This window comes from Pollachius pollachius (genome assembly GCF_949987615.1).
Source record: "Pollachius pollachius genome assembly, chromosome: 12".
NCBI classification, from domain to species: domain Eukaryota; kingdom Metazoa; phylum Chordata; class Actinopteri; order Gadiformes; family Gadidae; genus Pollachius; species Pollachius pollachius.
This window is the reverse complement of record NC_136945.1, coordinates 17,898,305-17,921,746: the sequence shown is the minus strand read 5'-3', so window position 1 is coordinate 17,921,746 and position 23,442 is coordinate 17,898,305. Positions and strand designations below refer to the sequence as shown.

Genomic DNA, 23,442 nt, shown 5'->3' with positions numbered 1-23,442 from the left:
GATGTTTGGTTGAGTACTGTCACTTTAAATCGGCCTCTAATTTGCAGCATGTGACTTCCGGTGTAACCGCGGAAAAGATTTGACGTTCCGTACTTCCGCCTGACGCCCCAGACTCCGAGATGGTAGGACTCTTAATGCTCTTAATGTTGGGGTTAATGATTATTTGATTGATCCGCGGTATGTTTCGGTAGACCGGTACTAGGATGTAGTCGCACAACGCTCTGAGAGGTTTTTAAAAGATTCCCATCGCGGCGGTTCGTAGGAGATGTTTGAGACGCTAACAGGCTAGCTTCAGCTGGCATCGACCAGTTCACTCCAGATGATAAATATATATTATATAAAAATATGCATGCACCTCACCAAGGGGGGCTCGGTGGACCCCTCTGGCCTCATTCTGATCACGGTGACGGGGCCTTTTTAAAGACGGATCGATCCTCTTATGATCGATTCCTTGTTTGGGCATAGAGGGTCCGTGACGTCACGGTTCATCTGCAGATGTTTCCTCCTTCGCTCATTTACATATTGACGTCTTCTTCTAGACGGCCACCCTGCGCCCGTACCTGAACGCCGTGAGGGCCACGCTGCAGGCGGCCCTCTGCCTCGAGAACTTCTCCTCCCAGGTGGTGGAGCGCCACAACAAACCAGAGGTGGAGGTCCGGTGAGTCACCTGCTCATTACCATCACCTGCTCATTACATCACCGGTTCATTACTATCACCTGCTCATTACATTACCTGTTCAATACCATGACCTGCTCATTACCTGTTCATTACCATCACCTACTCATCTGCTTTTTACCATCACCTGCTTATAACCATCACCAGATCATCACCTGCTTATTAAAATCACCTGCTCATTGGCTACTCACCCTACCCATCTGAGGCCATTTGTATCACTGTCAGCTTAAGAAGGTCTTCTACAAACCTGAGAATGTCTGAAGTATATAAGTGGGGATACAAAAGCGGATCGAGGCGTCCAGTTTGTGACCTTCCCTTTTCCCCCTCAGGAGCAGTAAAGAGCTGCTGCTGCAGCCCGTCATCATCAGCCGCAACGAGAAGGAGAAGGTTCTGATCGAGGGCTCCATCAACTCGGTCCGAGTCAGCATCTCCGTCAAGCAGGTGGGAAGGAATGGCTTTCCCCCATGTTGGAGGGAAGGGGAATGAATGGTTCCTCCTGATGGATAATTCATCTCTGAAATGAAACTTTGCCCCGCAGGCGGATGAGATCGAGAAGATCCTGTGCCATAAGTTCATGCGCTTCATGATGATGAGAGCGGAGAACTTCTTTATCCTGAGAAGGAAGCCAGTGGAGGTACAAGAACGAGGCGTCTGTGTGAAGCATCACCGCCGGGCCGGGCCGAGACGGTTCTGATCGGTTTGTTTGTCTGTCTGTCTGTAGGGCTACGACATCAGCTTCCTCATCACCAACTTCCACACAGAGCAGATGTACAAACACAAGCTGGTGGACTTTGTCATTACCTTCATGGAGGAAATCGACAAGGAGATCAGTGAGATGAAGCTGTCGGTCAACGCCCGAGCCCGCATCGTCGCCGAGGAGTTCCTGAAGAACGTGAGTCAGAGTTGGTCCACAAAGAGCCTGAATACCTTTTCGTTGTCCGGTTTCTGTTGTGTTCTAAATGATGATCTAATCAGCTCTGTTTGATATGTAAATTATGAGGAATTATAATGCATTGTTTTTGAGGAGACGTGTGGGTGAGTGTTTTTGTTTCATTCTTCCAGTTTTGAGGAGACCTGGACAATCCTGCTGATCTTGTCTGTGGGGACAGACAGACAGACAGACCTCAGGTCAGACAGGAGGTCGGGTCAGACAGACGGCTTCTAAAGTGCATTCCAGAACAAAGTTAAAGATGTATATGGTCCATGGACTCTGCCCTTCAATTAAGATGTTCCTGTGCTGGAAAGATATTGACGTTTGTACATAAAAAATATTGGCAGCCAGTTTATTTCTGCATCATTATGGGTAAGGGTAAGGGTTAAGGTAAGGGTTTGGTCCTTTCCTAAAGGATCAATATCGGTGAGCACAGGGAGTTGTTTTTTTCGGATAAATTAAAACTTATTTTATTTTATATGAAAGGCATTTATTTGCTATGGCGTACCTTTTGAATAAAGGGAAATCATTTGGTGCAAAGTGTTCTTGACTTGGCACACAGACGACCCTATAGGAGACTGAAACCATTCAAAAGTGAATAAACAGCATTATCATGTTTGTATTTTTGTTGTTTCTCTATTTTTTTCAACTTTTGCATTATCAATCGAATGGTACGGTGAGACCTTAAGACACGCGGTCTAACATAAAGAGGTCAGAAGTGAACCATCTGAGACAGCACACTGCAATCAACTGAATACCTCCTTACCCATTCCTTTCCAACCACTATGGTGGCCTGTGTTTTGTGAGGGGTCCTGTACTGGCCTGTGTTGTGTGAGGTAGACTGTGTTGTGTGAGGTGTCCTGTATTGTATCAGCTGGTCTGTACTTGCTTGTGTTGTGTGAGGTGTCTGTACAGGTGTTCCAAAAGGTTTTGATGGTCTATAACTGCATAGAGTAGCGACGGGTCAGTGATGAGGATTGGTGATATAATGAATTGTATTTGGTTATTTCAGATGTAAAACTAGAGGCCATAGCTTACAAGTGAAGGTTATTTTACGTTGTAGCTGATGTTGCATTTTCCTCCTCCCTAATTAAATAACATCAGGGCGGTTAACGTTGACCTGCCAACACTTCCATTTTAATAACAAAAAAGGATGCCCCGAGGACGATTGTTTTACAGCTTTTGATTCCCACTCACTCAGAGACACTAAGGTAGGCTGAGCCTCGACTCATCTCACATCCTCATATCCTCTCCTTATTCCTCGTTCTTCTCATCTCTGCACCCCTCCTCTCCTTTGTCCTCATCCTCCCCACTCGCCCTGTTCTCTTAAGATCATTAACGAGGCTTCATATACAACCAGATGAAGCTGAGGACCACTAGCTGCTACAAGAGGTTAGCTTTTACCAGGTGTTAAGTGTTTCAAAGAGTTAAGTTAGCTGTGACGGGTTAATTGTTTCAAGGGGTTAGCTGATCAAGGTTAGGTTAGCTGTTTCTCGGTGTTAGCTGACCAGGGTTAGGTTAGCTGTGACAAGGGGTTAGCTGTGACAAGGGGTTAGCTGTTACTAAGAGTTAGCTGATCAACTAGCTGTACTTTGCTCTAGGGAACCTGGAAAACACTTAAAATAAGCCTGCATTTAAAAAAAGAATGGCGCACACATTTAATATGCTCAAATCAATATATACAATGCACACGTTAGACAACCTAAAACATCACTTCTTTGGCACATGGATTCATCATTGAAATATTATATTTACAATTTCAGAACAGGCTATGGTGCAAATTCCAAAATGACGAATTTAGACGTTTTGGAATGTTTTACCCAAAAAGGTTTTCCTAATGTGACACAAGACGTTCATGGAGTCCAGTCGGGTCAATAGCATGAAGACTACGGCTTCCAATGACCAACTTGGTCCCAGATGGTTAGTGTGGGGGTTGTGGAAGTTGTCGTAGTTTAAGGGCTTCTACCAGGTGTAGCTTCCCTAAGGAAGGTGCTGTAGTTTAAGGGCTTCCACCAGGTGTAGCCTCCCTAAGGAAGGTGTCATAGTTTAAGGGCTGTCACCAGATGTAGCCTCCCTAAGGAAGGTGCTGTAGTTTAAGGGCTTCCACCAGGTGTAGCCTCCCTAAGGAAGGTGCTGTAGTTTAAGGGCTTCCTCCAGGTGTAGCCTCCCTAAGGAAGGTGTCGTAGTTTAAGGGCTTCCACCAGGTGTAGCCTCCCTAAGGAAGGTGCTGTAGTTTAAGGGCTTCCACCAGGTGTAGCCTCCCTAAGGAAGGTGTCGTAGTTTAAGGGCTTCCACCAGGTGTAGCCTCCCTACGGAAGGTGCTGTAGTTTAAGGGCTTCCACCAGGTGTAGCCTCCCTAAGGAAGGTGCTGTAGTTTAAGGGCTTCCACCAGGTGTAGCCTCCCTAAGGAAGGTGTCGTAGTTTAAGGGCTTCCACCAGGTGTAGCCTCCCTATGGAAGGTGCTGTAGTTTAAGGGTTTCCACCAGGTGTAGCCTCCCTAAGGAAGGTGTCGTAGTTTAAGGGCTTCCACCAGGTGTAGCCTCCCTACGGAAGGTGCTGTAGTTTAAGGGTTTCCACCAGGTGTAGCCTCCCTAAGGAAGGTGTCGTAGTTTAAGGGCTTCCACCAGGTGTAGCCTCCCTAAGGAAGGTGCTGTAGTTTGAGGCCTTCCACCAGGTGTACCCTCCGTAAGGAAGGTTCTGTAGTTTAAGTGCTTCCACCAGTTGTAGCCTCACTAAGAAGGTAACATAGTTTAAGGGTTACCACCAGGTGTGGACTCACTAAGGAAGGTGCTGTAGTTTAAGGGCTTCCACCAGGTGTAGCCTCCCTAAGGAAGGTGTCGTAGTTTAAGGGCTTCCACCAGGTGTAGCCTCCCTACGGAAGGTGCTGTAGTTTAAGGGCTTCCACCAGGTGTAGCCTCCCTAAGGAAGGTGCTGTAGTTTAAGGGCTTCCACCAGGTGTGGACTCACTAAGGAAGGTGCTGTAGTTTAAGGGGTGGGTCAGGAGGTCTTCGTGGGGTCAGGAGGTCCTCGTGGGGTCAGGAGGTCAGGTCTTTGTCAGTCCAGAAGCTCTTCATGGGCCAAGAAGGTCCTTGTGGAGTCCAGAGGTCCTCGTGGGGTCAGGAGGTCCTCGTGGGGCCAGGAGGTCCTCTTGGGGGGTTAGAAGTGGTCCGGGACCGTTTGAAGAGCCTCCTCAGTGCTGCGCTGAGCGTTTACGTTCTAGAAACAACGAGAGGAATCACTCAGGTTGGAGCCATCCTGAACAGGCATTCAAACTGAAAACAGTCTGGTACGTATTGTGTGCAGTCCACCTGCGTGTTGACTCATACTCATATTATACAGTCTGATGCTCTGATGGGTTCGGACTGAACAGTTGATTTTCTTTGAAAAAGCATTTAGTAGTACTCGTTGGGCTTTACATCATTACCACAGCAGGCCAATTTCAAGGCCACTCAGAAATGTATTGCTTTGCTTTTCCCTCACCAATGAAAACCGTATAAATGCTTGCATATCACAGTGGCACAAGTCTTTTATTATGAACATATTAACGACGCAATGAAGACTTGGGCCCGATTGGATACAGAGATAACTGGAAAAGTTGATCCATCCAGTAACAAAGGCAGAAGATTTATCTCAGACACGATATTTAGAATGAACAGTAACATACACAGATGAAGAGACAACAAGAAACCAAATGGATAAAAAAAAGACTTTAAACATCATTTGAATATCAATCACAACATTTTTCAGTCAAATAAACCTAAAATAGAACAAAACTAACAAAGGAAAACAGTATGAGGTTTCTCATTGATGTTCAAGGATATATAGATATATATCAACAGATATATATGCTCTACAATAACAGTTAACATGCAAACAAAATGATACATTTTAATGACAAACATTATCAAACACAAAAACGATGGCTTCAGGAATAATAACATTATAAAAAACTAAAACGGTAAAACGTGGTATTTTTTACTTCTATGTGCTTCCTAAACGGGGACACACAACACACACACACGTCTCTGAGGGGCCATGTCACAGCGGGGTCGTCTGAACGCTCCTCCGTCCCGCGGCAGTCGAGGGACCAACATGAGGTAAGATGGACGCCACTGGGGGGGGTGGGGGCCGGGTGGGTCATGAACCTACCTCGGGTCGGGTCCTGTGTGTGTTCACCGCCTCCACCTGGAGACACACCGACTCCACCTTACAGCCTGCGAACACGGATCGGAACGGGGACATCAGTGGACGTGTTCATCGCCGGAGGCTACGGGCGTTCGCGTCAACACCACATTGAAAAAGCAACGTTCAACCACTTACCATAGGCTACAGGCGTTAGCTTCAACACCGTGTGTAAAGGACACTTCAGGTACGGCAACTCCTCTGAAACACATCAGGTAGGGTTTCAAAATAAGGTTCAGGTTTCAAAGGTGAAGCTTCAGGTAACCAGGCAGTGAGGTAACAGGCGTTAAGGTAACAGGTTACGGTTAAGGTACCTGCTCCCTTGTCCAGGAAGTAGGCCAGCAGGCAGCGCATCACGGCCTGATGGCAGACGACCAGGACGTTCTCCTGCCTCTCCAGCTCCATGATGACCGGCTCCAGCCGCTGAACCAGGTCCTCGTAGGACTGAGACACACATCACAGGTTCAGAGTGGATCCAAAGGGATCCCAGAGCAATTTGCATAGAACACTCTAGAAACGGCCAATCTTCATTGGTTTCATTCAGAAATTTCTATTGACATACTCTCAGCCGTCTTGAGACCATACCTTCATTAACAGAGATGAACAGCGCCCCTTAGTGGTCAAGTAAAAAATAGATTAACAGATAGGAACAGCGCCCTTTGGTGGTAAAGTAAATAATTATACTGTGACATCTTGACGTCGTTCGTGGTGTGCGTTCTTTGTAAACTGCTCTGGGGATCCAAACGGATAGACTCTGAACATGCCGCCGATCTAAAGTGGCTGGCCTGGTCCACTCACCTTCCCTCCCCTCACCTCCCCCTTGGGGTAGCGGTACTGATCTATAGTGAGGTCCACTCACCTCCCCCTTGGGGTAGCAGTACTGATCTCATAGTGGTCCACTCACCTCCCCCTTGGGGTAGCGGTACTGATCTCATAGTGGTCCACTCACCTCCCCCTTGGGGTAGCGGTAGCGGTATTTGTCCTGATCCCTCATTGCGAACTCCAGTGGAAAGCTGTCCTGGATCTCCTCGTACATCATCTCCTCACAGACACCCTGGAGGGGGAGAGGAGAAGAACGTGAGACCGTACGGAGCAGGGTGGTGTGGACGGAACAGAGCAGTGGGGACGCCGCTGAGGAGAGGCAGACTCACGGCGTCTATCTCGTTGAGAGCCTTCCACTGTTCGTAAGGAACTCCCAGGACCTCTGCGGTCTGGATGGTCCTCTTCATCTGGCTGGTCCACACCTTCAGCTCCTTGATCTGCTGCTCCTCAATGAACTTCCTCAAGCACTGGCCAAACTGGGACATGGAGAGGCAGGACGTTGTGTTACAGCATACTGCATTGGTTCATGTGGAGGTGATCCAGTCCTGATCAAACATTTGAATCCTTATAGATAGGTCCTTTTAATAATCCTTTACAGGAAATTGTGCCACTGCAGCCTCCAGACATAACTCCACACATTTCCTCAGATAGCTTCCATACTTAATAAGTTAAAAATTCAATAAATAAAAAGAGGGCAAAGTTATTTTTGTGCTTTGTAAAACCTTATAGCAGCTGGTATACAAGACTTCCTGTATCTCTCGGTTTTGCACATTGGTGCAATCAGTCTCTGACTAAAGGTGCTGCTCTTGATCACCTTCAGGGCGTGGAGTGGGTGAGTGGGGTTGGTCATTATTGAACCTAGTTTTTTTTTTAATCCTGACTGAACGTACATCTCTGCCGCGGGTGGACAGGCCCGAGTCGCCGCCGATGCGTCCCTGGATGTTGAGGTCGCTCTCGCCATGGCGACAGAGGTAGATGGATCGCGGCGTGATGTGGATGTTCATCAGGTAGTAGACGATCCGGCTCTGGATGTGGTCCAGGACCCGGTTCACTAGGAACCGCAGACCCACGTCCATGACCTTGATGTAGGACAGGTCCCTGAGGGCAGAAGGGGAACACGTCATGTCATGGACCGTATGGAGACGGCTGGTCCAGGAGTCTGTGGCCTGGCGGACCTCACCGGTCCAGAACCTCGTCCAGAGGCTGGTAGGACGTCTTGTAACACTCTATCCTCTTCATGAAGTCCTCCACTGCTTCTTCTGTGTTGCAGTTGATATAGTCGGGGCTCCCCAACTTCACCTGCTGTAGAGGCAGGGTGGAGAATAGTTAGCATTAGTTTAGTTAGAGTAGTAGATTAGTTAACATTAAATTAGTTTGAGTAGTAGATTTGTTCGCGTTAGTTTAGCTGGTTAGTTTAGGAGGAGATTTGTAATTAGTTAGTGTTTGCTTAGTTTGATTAGAAGATTAGTTAGCGTAAGTTTAGTTTGAGTAGATTAGTTAGTGTTAGTTTAGTTCGAGTAATAGATTAGTTAGCGTTAGTTTAGTTTGGGTAGTAGATTACTTAATGTGAAATTAGTTTGAGTAGTAGATTAGTTAACATAAAATTAGTTTGAGTAGTGGATTAGTTAGCGTTAGTTTGGAGGACAGGCCTCATTCTGAACCTTGAGTTACATTAGTTAAGAGTCAAATATATTATAGAGACTGTCATAATTAATTCATCAAACTAATGAATTGAACTTGATATGAAGAGGTGATGGCAGCGTCGTACCACGATGTTTGCTGCGATGACCTCTGGGTCCTCACACACCGACTCCACGAAGAACACCTGCAGGGAGGAAACACACACCCTGAAGGTCAGAAACGCTCGTCATCGTTAGTGAACGTCTGACCACTCGTTAGTGAACGCACCTTGAAGCCGTTCTGCTCAGCGAAGCGGACGATGGTGGCCCTCCGCTCGCGCGTCGTGTTCGTGGCGTCGAACACCTGAGGAGACGAGGTGGGGAGTGAGACACTGGAGGGGAGGGGTCATACACTGGAGGGGAGTGAGACACTGGAGGGGAGTGAGACACTGGAGGGGAGTGAGACAATGGAGGGGAGGGGTCATACACTGGAGAGGAGTGAGACACTGGAAGGGAGGGGTCATACACTGGAGGAGAGTGGTCGCACACTGGAGAGGAGTGAGACACTGGAGGGGAGTGAGACACTGTAGGGGAGTGAGACACTGGAAGGGAGTGAGACACTGGAGGGGTAGGGTCATACACTGGAGGGGAGTGAGACACTGGAGGGGTGGGGTCATACACTGGAGAGGAGTGAGACACTGGAGGAGGGTGAGACGCTGTAGGGGAGTGAGACACTGGAGGGTAGGGGTGGGGTCGTACACTGTAGAGGAGTGAGACACTGGAGGGAAGTGGTCATACACTGGAGAGGACTGAGACACTTGAGGGGACTGGTCATACTTATAGAAGCTAGCCTATCGCTGATGCTTGAGAGTCGGGACAAAACACAATATAGTGTGCATTTTTTTTAAATGCACACTATATTCATTAGAGTTATATGTTTCTGCAGAGAAAGGTCTTAGCTATTATTATTATTATTAAGTATAACATTTTTATTCTTCCAATCCAACAAGAATCTAAAGTTCTGAAGTATGTTGTAATAGTGTTTAGTTACTCTGATATGTAATAAAATACAATATAATAAACTTAGGTTGTGATTTCACACTGTTCTGAAAACCAAGATTTCTAAATATTTGCATTTTCAAACTTTTTTTTTTTAATTTCAATATTGTAAAAACAAATTCCTTTGCTATATAATTTTTTAAACAAATATAATTTGCTTTACACTAATTGAACTTACTGTAAAGCAAATTATAATAAACATATTGCACATACACCGTTTCCAACTATCAAAAAAACAATAAGTGAAACCAGGGGCCCTCCTCCCCCTCTGGTTTTATCTACCTTCCCTACACCACTTCCTGCTCTCCTCTTTCTCATCCACCTCTTCTCTTCCTTTCCTCCTTTGTCAGTAGTCATTTACTTGGTCATCCTGATTTTCTTTTTTAAAGTGGCGTGTGTGTGTATGTGTGTGCACGTGTGTGTGTGGCTGGGTGTGTGTGTGGTTGGGTGTGTTGGATGTGTTATTGTCCTGCACTCCCTACTTCATACTGGGTGTGATCTTAACATTCTGACATTCCTTAACAACAATAATGCAACACAAAATCTGTAGCTTAGAATCAGGTTCAATTAGCTTACTTAAGATTTCATTTTTGTCTAACCTGCACTTGTGCCTTGAGCAACAGGTGTCGGACATGCTCACGCTCTATGAAGTCCATCACATCAGGGGCTATGCTGTAGATCTCTCGTGTTCTTATTTGGACTGGTGATGCATTTCCCATTAGTTTCACTATGATGTCTTCAACTGGGCAGAAACAGATATCCTTCGTGAGAAGCTTAGGCTGATACTTTGCTGTTGGACCATGGGGATGAAGAAACTCCACTTTCACATCGTGCTGCTCAGTATCCACAGCAATGGTCTTGGCTAGCCACCAGTGGCCATCATATACTACTGCTAGCCAGTCTCCATTATTAAGGCTGCTAACAGTCGTAACTGTCACAGTACCCTCGGGACCTTTCAGAAGCTCCTCATCCAACTCCTCCTCCATCACATCTTCCATTTCCAGATCCTCTTCCATCTCCCCTCCCATCTCTTTTTCCATGTCCTCCAACAACATGGCCAAAGGTCTTTGCTTCGCTGCCCTCCTTGTATCACTCTGCTGTTTGCCTGGGTAGCCATGGAAATAGAAGGTAGCTGGGCAGAAGCACTGGCAAACCAACATCTTTCTGCAAAAGCAGGATAGTTGTCTGTGGTGGATCCTGTTATCATGTGGGATGACCTGATGTATTTGTCTTGTTGAGGGAACCTGTTTGAGAGGATGCATGAGAAGTCTATCGTACCTTTGCATGTCTTCTTCTGCAACGTGGTACAGCTAAACGCTCTTCAGGTTCTCAGCTGTTCTTTTCACTGTTCGGCCAATGCCGTCTGGTGCGCCCTTACCATGGGAAGTGGGGAAGAAGTTCCATGTTGTTCTTTCAAACCCCAGTGTAGGGGGGATACAAGACAGAAGGAAAAAAATCTTCTTGTTCTTATATTGTTTACTTGGACCATCAGACCGAAAGTGCACGATGGTAACCTGCGGATATCTTGTTTTGATATATTTTAGGACTGGATCCATGTGTGTCCAGATTGCTGCAGCATCCTGTCTCTTTGACTCTGAAAGTGTGCAAAACCCTGCCTTTCCACCCTTAATGTAATACATTCCGGTATGTAGCGTTATCTGTGGCAGATTTTGTCCAAAATGGCAGGCCTGTACTTCAGATTGATACTTGCATCTCCAGGATTCTGAAAAGTCAACGTGAAAAATTGCTGTACTTTCTTCACAAGTCTCAATTGTGTTTCTGCATGCTTTTGACTGGTTTTGCACTAAACACACATGTGTTGTGGTTTCATTTCTGAGTATTTGCTCATAGAGTTTGATGAGCTCTGAAAGACTGCCACTGTGTTGGACGAGTTTAGTGTTGATGTGGATTTCATTGACTGTGCCTTCTTGAACTCTCTCCCACTGCTTCCACTGAACATGGATTTTGTCTTTCTCTTGGGTTGTAACTGTACCTTTGTTTAGACATCGTGAGCAGGTGCGAAGAAGGCAGGCCTCACTTGATGGAGAGCAAGTGAAAATCATCCAGTTTGTTTGACTTCACAACACCAGACATTCTAAGGACCTCGAGCATTAAGTATGCATTTTCATGCTTTTGACACAGACATGTCTTTCGATCAGATGCTTTTGGTGCTCTAATATAGAATGGCTTCAGAGTACAGAAAGAAGAATAGCTCAGCTTCACAGTGGGGTTCCTAATGAGGAAATCAGTGTGGAGGTTGATCTTGGAGTCTGTCAGGATCATTCTCAGCTGCTTCATCTTATTCCTAGTGATGGTGTCAGTCTTATCAGTGGTCACATGTGCAGAGTTCAGGAAGAAATCCTTAACAGTCTCTGTTACACCCTTTAGGAATGTTGGCTTTTTCTTTGTCTGTTTCTTTCCTCTCATTAACTTGTAAGTTATCCCAAACTGGTGAATTTGGTGAAGGAGACGATACTTTTTTAGAATCTTGCCTGATGACACACTTAGTGCTGGTTCCTGACGCCGTGGCCCAGGAGTTTGTTTGTTTTTCTTCAGCTCTCTTCTTAGGATCTTGTGGAATAGAAGGGCTTTCTTGATTTTTGGATTCCTAATTTTGCTTCCTGATAACATCTTCTTTGTTTCTGTGCCTTGGGAGTCAAGTGGTGTTTTAATTGTAGCCTTTCTTCCTCAACATATTCTTTTTCTCAGTTTGTTTCGTTGCTTTGTTACCTTCTTAAGCTTCTCTTTCAAAGTTTTTATGTCTCACAATTTCTGTCTAGCCATGCTTTCCTACAATACAAATTTAAATAATACAATTTTTACTTAAATAAGACTTTAGAATCAGATTTCTATTTACTTGACATGATTGATCGATGGATGGATGGATGTAAAATCCTCAAGGTGAGGGATGTAGTTTTCATAACCAGATGTTATGAAAATCTACACACTGGCTTCTCATCTCTCTCTCTCTCTATCTCTGTCTCTACATATATATATTCGCTATATTCTCTACAAGTCAGATGTGTGTGGTTAAATAATGTAATGCATGCTATGTATGTACATTTATGTGTAAATAAAACCCTGAAATAACATTTTAACCCTTTACTATCTTCACAAATGATATTATATTAGCACATTAAGAGGTTATTGGTGGATTTGTCAACTCCGTCAGCTTATAGGTCAACTCCGTCATAAAACCTGACGGATTTGACGTCTGACGGAGTTGACGTAAGGGCATGTATGTATTTTCCCGCCAAAACATGTATTGTACACTGCAGCTAGCTAGTTTTTCCTCAGTTGCTAAGTGTCCCAATAACCACACTAAAATGCTTAAATTCAATCCTCTATGGTTTAAAAAAAAGTATCCTAACAGAATAGTCAATAGGTATTGACATGGTCCAGCTGTGACCATAGGAATATTGACATTGATCTAAAATATCAAAAAATGTAAAACGTACCAGAGCATGTGTGGTAGCGTTGCATTCACCACAGGCAGGGAGATGAAAAGGGGTCCTCAGGGATATAGCTGACCATGCTATTTCCTGATTTATTGTGGCTTATGAGAAAATCTGACGGAGTTGACAGAAACTTTGATAGGCAGATTTTTATCGAAAATATTGTTTGACGTTCACTTCATGCATTGTTTTTTATATTAATACCCCTTCTTTTTTATTTGATATATATGTTTTCACAATTGTAGAGCTTTTTTAAAGTTTTTTGGGATGGTCAACATTTTGACCTCTTGCTGACGACAAGTGCAATAACATTGACCATACATTTAAACAAGTTTTCCCCAAAAAGATAAAAAAGTATATTCTAAAAATCACAAAGGTATATACAATTCCTTTAGATTTAACTTTGTAAGTATGTCAATCATGATGAATTTCTTCATTTTTGATATAAATTAGACTTTTCTATGTAGGACATGTTTTGTCCCGACTCTCAAGAATCAGTGCTATATCACAGGCCAGCGTTCCTGCAATGAAAAAATGAATCACTACTCTCACCAACTTACTTGTGAGAGTAATAGTACTGTAGTGTGGTGTAGTATAGTATAGTGCAGTGTGGTATATTGAACTTTATTGTCATTTAGCAGAGTACAGTGTATGGTGTAGTATATGCTGTAGTTGGTGTATGCTGTAGTGTAGTATAGTTTAGTGTAATGTAGTATAGTAGTAGCCTGGCTATTGTCAGACCAAGCTCAATAGTAGATGGCACGTTGGTCTGGGGAAGCTGCTGCCATTTTCTTCAGCACAAGAGGCGTGATCAACGGGCCTAGTTCAACTGACTCTGTACGCGATTGGTTGCTTGCCGTCGCTTCCCGGTCGTCATTTTGTTAAACCAGCCAATAGCGCGCCAAGGAGAAAAGCCAGCTTGGTGATTGGCTCCCGCAAAAACGGATCGGAAGCAGAGAGAAATGTATGGCTCTTGACCCTTGTGCAGGGCGAACTCAAATCGCCGGAGGAATGGGCGGGGCTACCCAGTCTAGTATAGTGGTGTAGTATAGTATAGAAGCAGTGTGCGAAATACGGGGGGGTCCGGGGGGGCTCGACCCCCCCGATTGACCCATGAGCCCCCCTGAAAGCCTCAAAAGCAAATTTGAGGGGGGTCTCAAATTTTGTCCAAAAAAAATAAAAAATATATTTTATATATATATTAATGGTCACTTTAATGTTTTATGCTCACCATGTATTCAGAATTCAAAACATTTATTCACAACTAATGTGCTATTTTTTGCCAAGTGGAGCCAGCCAGTCCTGTGCTCTATGCAAATTAGCCATGCGCGCCAAACAGAATAAAGACTTATGTTGAGTTACACTAAAAATGGCTAGCAAGCGAAAGCGCGTGAATGTATCACTCACACACTTTGGATTCACATCCAAAAAGGTGGCACTCAGAGATAAAGAGGAGCCTAAAGACGATGCTGGTACAGCTAGCACAGTGGCAAGAACAGAGGATCCTCTCCCACCCGGCTTCCCAGAAGAAGAACAAAGTGAAGTTGAGGCTAAGTGCTCCGAAGACGCAGCAGGTGCTGCGGTAACTTTACCTACTACTGCTGCTAGCACAAGTGACTTGCCGGCTGGTTGGACACTGAAGCAGGTGGGCGAATGGAAAGATCGCAACGCTTGGCTTGACATTAAGGCAGGAAAATTGGGGTGTTTAGTCTGTAGAATTGCAAAAACGTTGCTACTGTCAGAAAAGGGACCGGGTGTACACCTCGCAGAAGAATGGATCAACGGTGATGTTACGAGCTCTGAAGCAAAGAGGCTACGGAAGAAAATATACAAACACAGGGACAGCCAGGCCCACACAAGGTCAGTAGAAATAGCGCAGATTAAAGGGAAAGACACCCTCCCGAACACGTTCATTGACATACAATCCGAGTTACTCAAGACAACCACAGTCTTGTTCAGAACAGCTTACACCGTGGCAAAAGAAAGGCTATCCTACAAAAAGCTCAACCCACTAATGACAATGCAGGAGCTAAATGGAGCCGAAGTTGGTAATATCCACAAATCTGACCATGCATGCGCAGAAATAATCAGTCACGTTGCCAAGGAAATGCGCCGCAAATTTGTCTGCAGTGTGAAAGAAATGGATTCACGGGTGTCAATCACAATTGACGAAAGCACCATTCATGGCAGGGCCTATCTAATACTCTACGTAAGATGTGATGTCAGCGGCAAGGGGAATATAGAGAATGTTTTCCTGGATCTAGTGGAACTTACAAATGGGGTCGATGCTGAATCCATTTTTAACTCGATGATGGCGAGTCTACTTAAAGCGGGAATGGATGATGAATTTTTGAAGACGCACCTGATAAGCATTGCCACCGATGGAGCTGCGGTGCTGACAGGAAAAGCCAGTGGGCTTGTCGTTACACTCAAAGAAAAGTTTTCGAACGTGCAGTCTGTTCACTGCCTGGCGCATAGATTAGAACTGGCTGTCAAAGATGCTCTTAAAGAAGTGGCTGGCACTAATCAGTTTGAGTTCTTTATGTCAAAGTTATACTCCCTTTACAATCAGTCAACCAGGAACGCCAGATTGCTTAGAGAAGCAGCGGCCGAGCTCGACATGGAAATACTGACAATAGGTCAAATATTCTCCATCAGATGGGTTGCCAGTAGCTTTAAAACAGTTAAGGCAGTATGGAAAGATTTCCCCGCACTAGCACACCATTTCAAAACAGCCAGTGAGGACACATCACGCAATGATCTTGAAAGGCAAAAATATAAGGGACTTCTGAAGCACCTTGCTAACTCAGGATTTGTGGAAGATTTGGCTGCCATGAAAGACATCCTGTGTGAACTCCAGGGCCTGTCTCTCAAGCTGCAGAAAAGAGAAATGTCACTTGTGGATTCAAGTCTCGCCATCGAACAAACTATTAATGTTTTGGCGACCATGAAGACATCTGGTGGGGGGAAATCAACCAAGAAGGCCGAACAGTCTGTCTCATCTGGCCTTTTTAAGGGCGCAGAGCTGAGTGAAGGCAGGGCGAAAATAAACAGGTCTCGGTTTTATGAATCAGTGATTGCGTCTCTAACAAAGCGATTACCGGAGTCAAATTTGGTCATGATGCTCAAAGGTCTTGACAAGCGTTTTTGGCCAAGAGAGCAGGAGGACCTGCTTTTGCATACCGAACCAGAAGTACACAGCCTGGCGAAAGCACTTGGATTACCAACCAGGGAGGCCATGGAGCAGTTTCGAGACTGGAAATTACAGGGCACTGCACCGGGGAAAACATTGGAAAGTATGCGCATAGCAAGTCGCACGTATCTCCCCACGTCAGCTGAGTGCGAACGAGGCTTTTCCGCAGTTAATAACACGGACCACCAGACGCGCAACAGGTTGCGCGAAGACAGCCTGTCTTCACTCCTGTTTGTGGACCTCAACGGACCTCCTCTGGACAAATTCGACCCAGTTCCGTTTGTCAGAAGCTGGATTAAAGCAGGACATCGCCTGTCTTCTTCCTGGAAACCTGGACGGCAACCACAAGAAGTTGAGCCAAGGCATCTTTGGTCTATTTTAACTTAAGGTAAGAGAGAGAGAGAGAGAGAGAGAGAGAGAGAGAGAGAGAGAGAGAGAGAGAGAGAGAGAGAGAGAGAGAGAGAGAGAGAGAGCACGCGCGCGAGCGAGCGAGCACCCGCCGTGGTGCTTTTTGTGGGCTGTCTGTCAGCATCCGCCATGGTGCTTTTTTCAATTTGAGCGATGGGCCTGTTTGCACGGTTTGACGAATGTGCTTTGTGTAGGCCTACGTATGTGTTCAATGACGTATCTGTCTGATCATATTTGCTGTAGATGGATGGTTAAATAATGTCACACTATCGGTCATACACTGCAGGCTCTCATTTGCAAGTGCACGGATTGCGTGCCAGTCTCCGATTTATTCAGCTGCATTTATTCAGTTGATTGCTCTGTAAGTGCGCCAGATTGGTGCCAAATATTGTCGTGTCTGCATTTTAATGCACTACTTTGCCTCTTGTTATAAAACAACGTGTATCCAAATAACTTTAGCCAATGCAACCTCCTATGTCAGTATTGCTATGAATACTATGTCGGATTATCAAAAAGTGTTAGTGTGTGATGTCATGTAGGCTATAGACTGATTGTCTTGGCTCGCATTCATACAATATTGTAATGATAGGCCTACTGCATACTGACAACATTTAGATCGGTATTGGGACCCCCCCGAATATGGACGGGTATTTCGCACACTGTATAGAAGTGTAGTGCAATATAGTGTAGTATGGTGTAGTGTAGTATAGAATGGTATAATGAAGTGAGGGTAGTGTAGTGTAGTTTGGTATAGAAGTGTAGTGTAGTATGGTGTGTGGTATAGTGTAGTATAGAATGGTATAATGAAGTGAGGGTAGTGTAGTGTAGTTTGGGGTAGTGTAGTGTGTAATTCTACTCACGGCCACCTGCCCCCCCCCTCCAGTGAGGTACTGATGGACATCGCTCAGTGCTGACAGCGCACATTGACTGGAAGTGAGAGAGTTATGAATCATTATTAACGTAATGTCTTAACGATGGACACAATAAGCAAGAGCTATATTAAGGAACCAACAAATGTCATTGTATACGAATATGAATAAATAAAAATTGATTATTCCCAGAGCTATAAAGCCAACTAACAGACGATAACTGTTTGTGATAAACACAAAATATTTTAACATTAAGATGAGCCCCTACATACTGTAACGGTTTGATACACTAATGATTATTAAATTACCGCCGGATCTTCAGTCCTTCCTCGTTGTCTGTGCGGAAGAACTCAAAGGATTTGTAGATCTTCAGGAAGTCTCGCCTGTATTGGCCCACGTTGAACTCTGGGCAACAAGGAGATTCACACATGTTTATTTTTCAGAGTAATGAAAACCACTAAAATATTTACTTTGGTTGTGGGCGTGGCGGCAGTGGGCGTGGCGGCAGTGGGCGTGGCCACCGTGGGCGTGGTGGCCTTGGGCCACCTGCAGTTACCTTTGGTTGGAACACCGATCCAGTTGAGGTAGCGCGTTAACTTCTTTGAGATGTAGGTCTTCCCTCGCGCCGGGAGTCCCACAGTCACGATGAGGGTCGGGCAGTTGGTCATGCATACTGCGGGACGAGGGACACAACCAATCAAGATGAGATAAACCAATCAAAAGCATTATAGATGAGACAGACCAATCCAAACCATTCTAGATGAGACAGACCAATCCAAACCATTCTTGATGAGACAGACCAATCCAAACCATTCTAGATGAGACAGACCAATCCAAACCATTCTAGACAGGGGCGTAGGAATGAGTTTAACATTGGGGGGGGACACATATTGGAAACCTGACAGATCCGTTAATGGTTTGAACAGAAATATGTCATAAATTAACTACACTGAAAAAATTCACAAATATATTTTATTCTACTTAAAATAAACATTTGTAAATGTAAAGGAAAACACATTTTGAATGGCAGTAATGAACTGATAAATATCAAATCAATTCTTTAATTGCACACTCAATCATCCAGTTTTTTAGAATAAGAAGCGGTGACAAGACGCTGTGTTGCGCTTTCAAAATAAAATAAAATATTTTTCTCCCCCCGGTATAATTTTTAGGTGGGACAAATGCGCCTGTCTCCAATATTGGAGGGGACACGTCCCCTCCGTCCCCCCGGTTCCTACGCCCTTGATTCTAGATGAGACAGACCAATCCAAACCATTCTAGATGAGACAGACCAATCTATTCTAGATGACACAGACCAATAAAATAAAACTGTGAAAACAGTGCAACAGTAATAAGTCAACCATTCATAAGCAAAATAGTAGATTAAAAAAAAATATTCTAGAAAGACCTGGCACACGTGATGTCTGCATGTTAGAAAGTCTCAAAGAAGAGTTTTTCACGTGTGTGTGTGTGTGTGTATACACATACATACATACCTACATACTGTACATAGATCTTCTGGGAGACATTCTAAGAAACACTCCTGAGACCTCAGACACCTCACTTGTACTAACACCAGGTCTATTTATAATACTTTTTTTTACTTATGTTCTATTTTGGTTATTATTTTTTTACGTTTTACTGTTTCATTGTTTGCAACATTAGTAGTTTAAAACGTAAAATTTGTATGTTTAAAAAAAATACCGCCAAAGACCAGACCTTAGACCACAGTGTTTGTAGGGGCAGGACTATATGTTCCTTGCATTGATCATTTCTCAAGACTTTTGTAAACACCATCGTATTAAATGATGCAACTTCGTGGACCGCAAAATAGAGCCACGAACAGCAGACACGACCAGATAACCCAATATCCATGCGTCACGTCCATCCACCTCTTCGATAACATTAACTCCGTTAGTCAGCAAACACGACCCCAGATACTGAATGTTCTCTGCATCTCTTGCCGTTGAGTCTTACCCCTTCTCTGAAATATAGGCGCTTCAGGCAATCCGTTCTTACACGGAGTCCAGATCTTTCTCAGCGGGTTCTGTGTGAGAGAACAGGTCTCTAGGTGGACGTCTTGCCGATCCATGGTCCATCCAACGCCTTCGTGAAATAACGCACTACAAGGGACTGGTGGCTTTTATATCTCCCATCAGCTGAGGAGCAGCGCGACCGTACCGACTGTAAGAGACTTCAGCTGAGGAACAGCAGCTCTGTTACCGTAACGACTGTAATATACCTACAGCTGCTTGTCTAGCAGTAGAACAATACATTGCAGTAAATTGGAGTTACATTAAATAATATTTATGCTACTAATGTGTATGTCTAATATGTAAATAAATACAACATACTAGCTGGTTTAAATACGGTTTAAATTAAGTGTATATCTGTGCAAACCACTGAGTTTACGATATTGAGACCATTGTAGGTTTACCAAAATAACACGGCCTCGGTGGTTCATGCGGCACACATGGCCAGGGAATGCACTGCCTCTGGACCAATCACAACGAGGCAACATGAGGACGGCCAATGGGAGGAGAGGACGGGGTGATGGCTTCGCCCACAGCTGAGGACCGAGAAAACCGTAAACAACCGGGGCGTGTGTCAGGTGGTCATGAACCCTGAACTTTATTCTCTTCATGTGTTATTAATGAACTAATGAATTAATGAACACAACCACTATTTGATTCGGCTATAAGAGCAACATCGTTGTTTTTCGGTCAATTCGTTTCTTTCCCTCAATGCAACACAATGAAAAATATACTGTCTAATGATTAACCGATCATTATATTCAGGGTGCGATTTGTGAAAAAACCAGAGGGGGGGATAATTTTGAGAAACATTTTAAAATGTTTCAAAATGAAGACGGACCCTGTGTATTTTGGTTGTTAATTATTACGATGTAATGGTGAAAATACTTTGGGTGGGGGGGATAATTTTTATCCCCACCGAGGATAAAAATAATTCAGCAGAGGGTAGGACGTGTATACCAGAGGGGGGGGATAATCCCCACTATCCCCACCGGCAAATCGCACCCTGATTATATTAGTCGAGTTACTCGTCTACTAAATAAATCAAATAATGAAATACTTTTAGTGTGAGTGTTTGTTCTGCAGGACATGAAGGTAGGCCTAGCAAGAAATACCAATACTACTTATGTTATTATGCAGTGATGCTCACAAGCGTTACAAACAAAATACAACACGGCATAGGGAATGCACACGCATACACTACCTACTAAATGTGTTTTAAATACACTACCTATTAAATGTGTTAATAGAAGTGCTTTAGGGTTCGCCGCCAATGAGCTAGAATGCAGTACCGATGATCGAACAGCAGAGGTCACTGTCTCCCCTTGGACGGCATCATTAATATTACGTTGCGATCATAGCTAATGAAATACGGCGCCTACCATTGGTTTACGCACAACCACTGAAGATATGAAGTTTTTATGGTCTCACGTCGCGACCAGCAGCTGAAACTATCCATTGAGGGCAAATTTCATTACTGCGTCGCAGTAGTTAATGGCCAGAACTCATTGATACTCAATCTAATATCGTTTTAATTAAATAAAGGACAACACTATCTCTCCCAATAAAATGGAGATGATCTAGCCACTGAGAGACTTTCCTAACGAATATCACATGTAATGTGGTATGACCAGAATGAAATGTTAAATAAGAGGACCAACTACCAACCAACAGTTCAGGTCTGATGTATCACCGTCCCGCACGTAATATAAACCCATAGGACCAGAGAGCTCCAGGTAAACAAGACTGTCCAACAAAAGCGCGCGTCCATGCGCGCGGGCACGGCTGCAGCCGCCATAAAAAGCTGAGCGCGTGACCTCTCACCCAGATAACGCAGCGAAGAGCGTCGAGCATTACGCATTACGCACTGTGTTGTTCTGTGACGGGCGGCTGGGAAGTGCACACATTGGAGAACAACGCGACCCAACGACGCGGCGAGCCGCTGCGAAGAGGTTCAGAACAACGGGACATCAGAACACAAACCATTACGAGATTCAGACAGAGAGAGACGGCTCCTGCAGCCAGACCAGTTAGACCGCTGTGGTCTACAGTCAGTCAACAAGGAACCCGGTTCTGCGTGTCATCCCTCCTGGTCCTGAAACGTTTGACCCTAATCAGGTCAATGTCACTTTACAGCCCCTTAGTTCGGATAACTCTCACAGCACATTCATCTGGATCCAGCGCAATGGCAATAGATCATTTATTTATTATCATTTATTTAAACAATATCAAAAATGTTATAGTCTCCTAGCTTGTTTTAATGCTCTTTCTTAGAAGGGACCTATATCGCACAGAGACGCGCATTCAGCGGTGGCAGTTCAGAGAAGAGATCTTTCCCAGGATGACAAAAATATCCCAAATCACTACACCATCCCTGAGAACACCACATGTACCCATGATGCACCGAGACAAACTGCACCACTACAGGCCCAGCAAACCATCGACGGCCCGGTCCCTCGTGATCCCACTACAGGACGTGGAGTTCCCTGAAGATGCTGAATTGATTCACCCCCCCCCCCCCTCTTTAGAGAGGATGACAGCAGGTATGAGGAACACGTCTCCACAGCCAGACGGACAATAACCCTCACTCAACCCCTCACTACTCAACCCGTCACTCCATCCCTCACTCCACCTGTCACTCAACCCCTCACTCCACCTGTAGACCTACACAGAGTTATACTGTACAGAGGAATGGTGTAGCTCACCTCTAAGAGGGTTGAGCTCCACCTCGCCACAGAACAACATGCTGCTACTGATTCACTTTAGTGTAAATGCTCCACTAAAGTCCGATGCCCAGGAGAGGCTGGCCACGGAGGCTGCTCAGAGCCTCTGACAGTGGTGGCTGAAACTCGCAATACTAGTTTCCCATCTATTCGTCAATAGATCGACAACTAGATTCGTTGATAGATCGATCTATCGACGGTTCAAAACTGGTTGGACGTGTTCCCCCTACCTGTCGGGTGTCGCGTGGCGGACCCCCTCATACTACCGCCGTTGTTTTCCTCGAAGCGGTGCGGAACGCGTCAGTCTGCAGCGCCGGGGCCACCACAACCGTCAGACTCCATCTGGAGAACTTATCACCGCGACACGCCCCTTCTGCTTCCGCACACACACACACACACACACACACGCTCACACGCGCGCGCACACGCTCAAACACGCACACGCAGTCACACACCCACACACTGCAATTCATTGTACACACTAGCGTTTACCAACACCTATTTCATGTATGCTTCCGTTTGTTTAGTTGTACGTTTTTTCTTGTACCATAAATTGACTTTGTGGCTGTTTATTATTCATCCTGTAGGGCAGGCGATGGGCCGAATTCTATCTATTAAAACGACCACAAATCACATATTTAGGATACTCAGTCTTTCCCTTTATGCAGGGTCGTAATGCTCATACTTAATTATATAAGAAGTTATACAACAAAATACATATTTATAATACAATTACGACATTATATAAACAAAGCTTAAACATTGATTTTATTTGACGGGTGTCCGGTGGTTGTGCGAGCTGTTTGTCCACGCGGAGGATCCGTAGCCCAGCAGAAGCTGTGGCTCTATTGTTGAGGTTAGGATCTCAAACACTCTACTGCCTCTCTATTCAAATCCTTTCAAATGTAGAAGACAATAGTAGTAACACTGTGCAGGAAACATACTGTATGTGCACGTAACACATCTGTACCGTCCCCTGTACATGTTTGTTATACCGTCACACACCGCTTCTCACCTTGACATCGTAATTCTACGCATTCAGGTTCTGGCTGTGCTTGTCTTTTAAGCGTTGACCTATTTTGTGTTCGTGCCCCATCCAATCATACTCACCTTCACAAAATCATTCAAATCCAATCGTACAAATTTTATTGAAGATTTAAAACCGTTAAAACACATCAGAGGCACAAGGCGTGAGTTAGGGAGTTGGATTGTGAAAAAAACATAAAAGCTATGAATGTTTCAGTCAGCCCAGACCCCTCCTACTCCACCCAGACCGTTCCTACTCCACCCAGACCGTTCCTACTCCACCCAGACCCCTCCTACTCCACCCAGTCTGCTCCTACTCCACCCAGACCCCTCCTACTCCACCCAGACCCCTCCTACTCCACCAAGTCTGCTCCTACTCCACCCAGACCCCTCCTACTCCACCCACACCGTTCCTACTCCACCCAGACCCCTCCTACTCCACCCAG

At 44.9% G+C, this 23,442-nt stretch overlaps 2 protein-coding genes across 3 annotated transcripts; one reads left to right on the top strand and one right to left on the bottom strand.

Moving 5' to 3' along the window:
* On the top strand, positions 1-2,229 carry arpc4 (actin related protein 2/3 complex, subunit 4). The gene is made up of 6 exons (XM_079747588.1): positions 1-122; positions 540-658; positions 1,006-1,117; positions 1,215-1,310; positions 1,398-1,568; positions 1,739-2,229. The coding sequence occupies exons 1-6, from the start codon at positions 120-122 to the stop codon at positions 1,742-1,744; spliced, it is 507 nt and encodes a 168-aa protein (XP_079603714.1). The 5' UTR covers positions 1-119; the 3' UTR covers positions 1,745-2,229.
* Positions 2,230-3,240: 1,011 nt separating this feature from the next.
* pfkfb4b (6-phosphofructo-2-kinase/fructose-2,6-biphosphatase 4b) lies at positions 3,241-22,321 on the bottom strand. 2 transcript variants are annotated; one of them, XM_079747914.1, is made up of 14 exons: positions 22,201-22,321; positions 17,771-17,887; positions 17,523-17,619; positions 17,206-17,272; positions 8,520-8,594; positions 8,380-8,436; positions 7,792-7,913; positions 7,502-7,709; positions 6,941-7,087; positions 6,739-6,843; positions 6,104-6,233; positions 5,928-5,990; positions 5,757-5,821; positions 3,241-4,823 (listed from the first exon to the last, which is right to left on the bottom strand). In XM_079747914.1, exons 1-14 carry the CDS (start codon positions 22,229-22,231, stop codon positions 4,764-4,766), a joined length of 1,344 nt encoding a protein of 447 aa, XP_079604040.1. In that variant the 5' UTR covers positions 22,232-22,321; the 3' UTR covers positions 3,241-4,763. The 2 variants fall into 2 exon arrangements, with proteins under 2 accessions (XP_079604040.1, XP_079604039.1); XM_079747913.1 differs by lacking the exon at positions 22,201-22,321 and adding an exon at positions 19,192-19,399.
* Between the last annotated feature and the right edge of the window lie 1,121 nt (positions 22,322-23,442).

What these genes read in the sequence shown, in the direction of transcription:
- arpc4 (XM_079747588.1), top strand. An exon ending in AAACCAGAGGTGGAGGTCCG is followed by an intron (nt 659 to 1,005) that starts GTGAGTCACCTG and finishes TTTCCCCCTCAG; the next exon opens with GAGCAGTAAAGAGCTGCTGC. An exon ending in TGAGAAGGAAGCCAGTGGAG is followed by an intron (nt 1,311 to 1,397) that starts GTACAAGAACGA and finishes GTCTGTCTGTAG; the next exon opens with GGCTACGACATCAGCTTCCT.
- pfkfb4b (XM_079747913.1), bottom strand. Translation starts at nt 19,306, where the DNA reads ATGGATCGGCAAGACGTCCACCTAGAGACCTGTTCTCTCACACAGAAC. An exon ending in TGTCCACCCGCGGCAGAGAT is followed by an intron (nt 7,088 to 7,501) that starts GTACGTTCAGTC and finishes TCCATGTCCCAG; the next exon opens with TTTGGCCAGTGCTTGAGGAA. An exon ending in GCTAACGCCTGTAGCCTATG is followed by an intron (nt 5,822 to 5,927) that starts GTAAGTGGTTGA and finishes CCGTGTTCGCAG; the next exon opens with GCTGTAAGGTGGAGTCGGTG.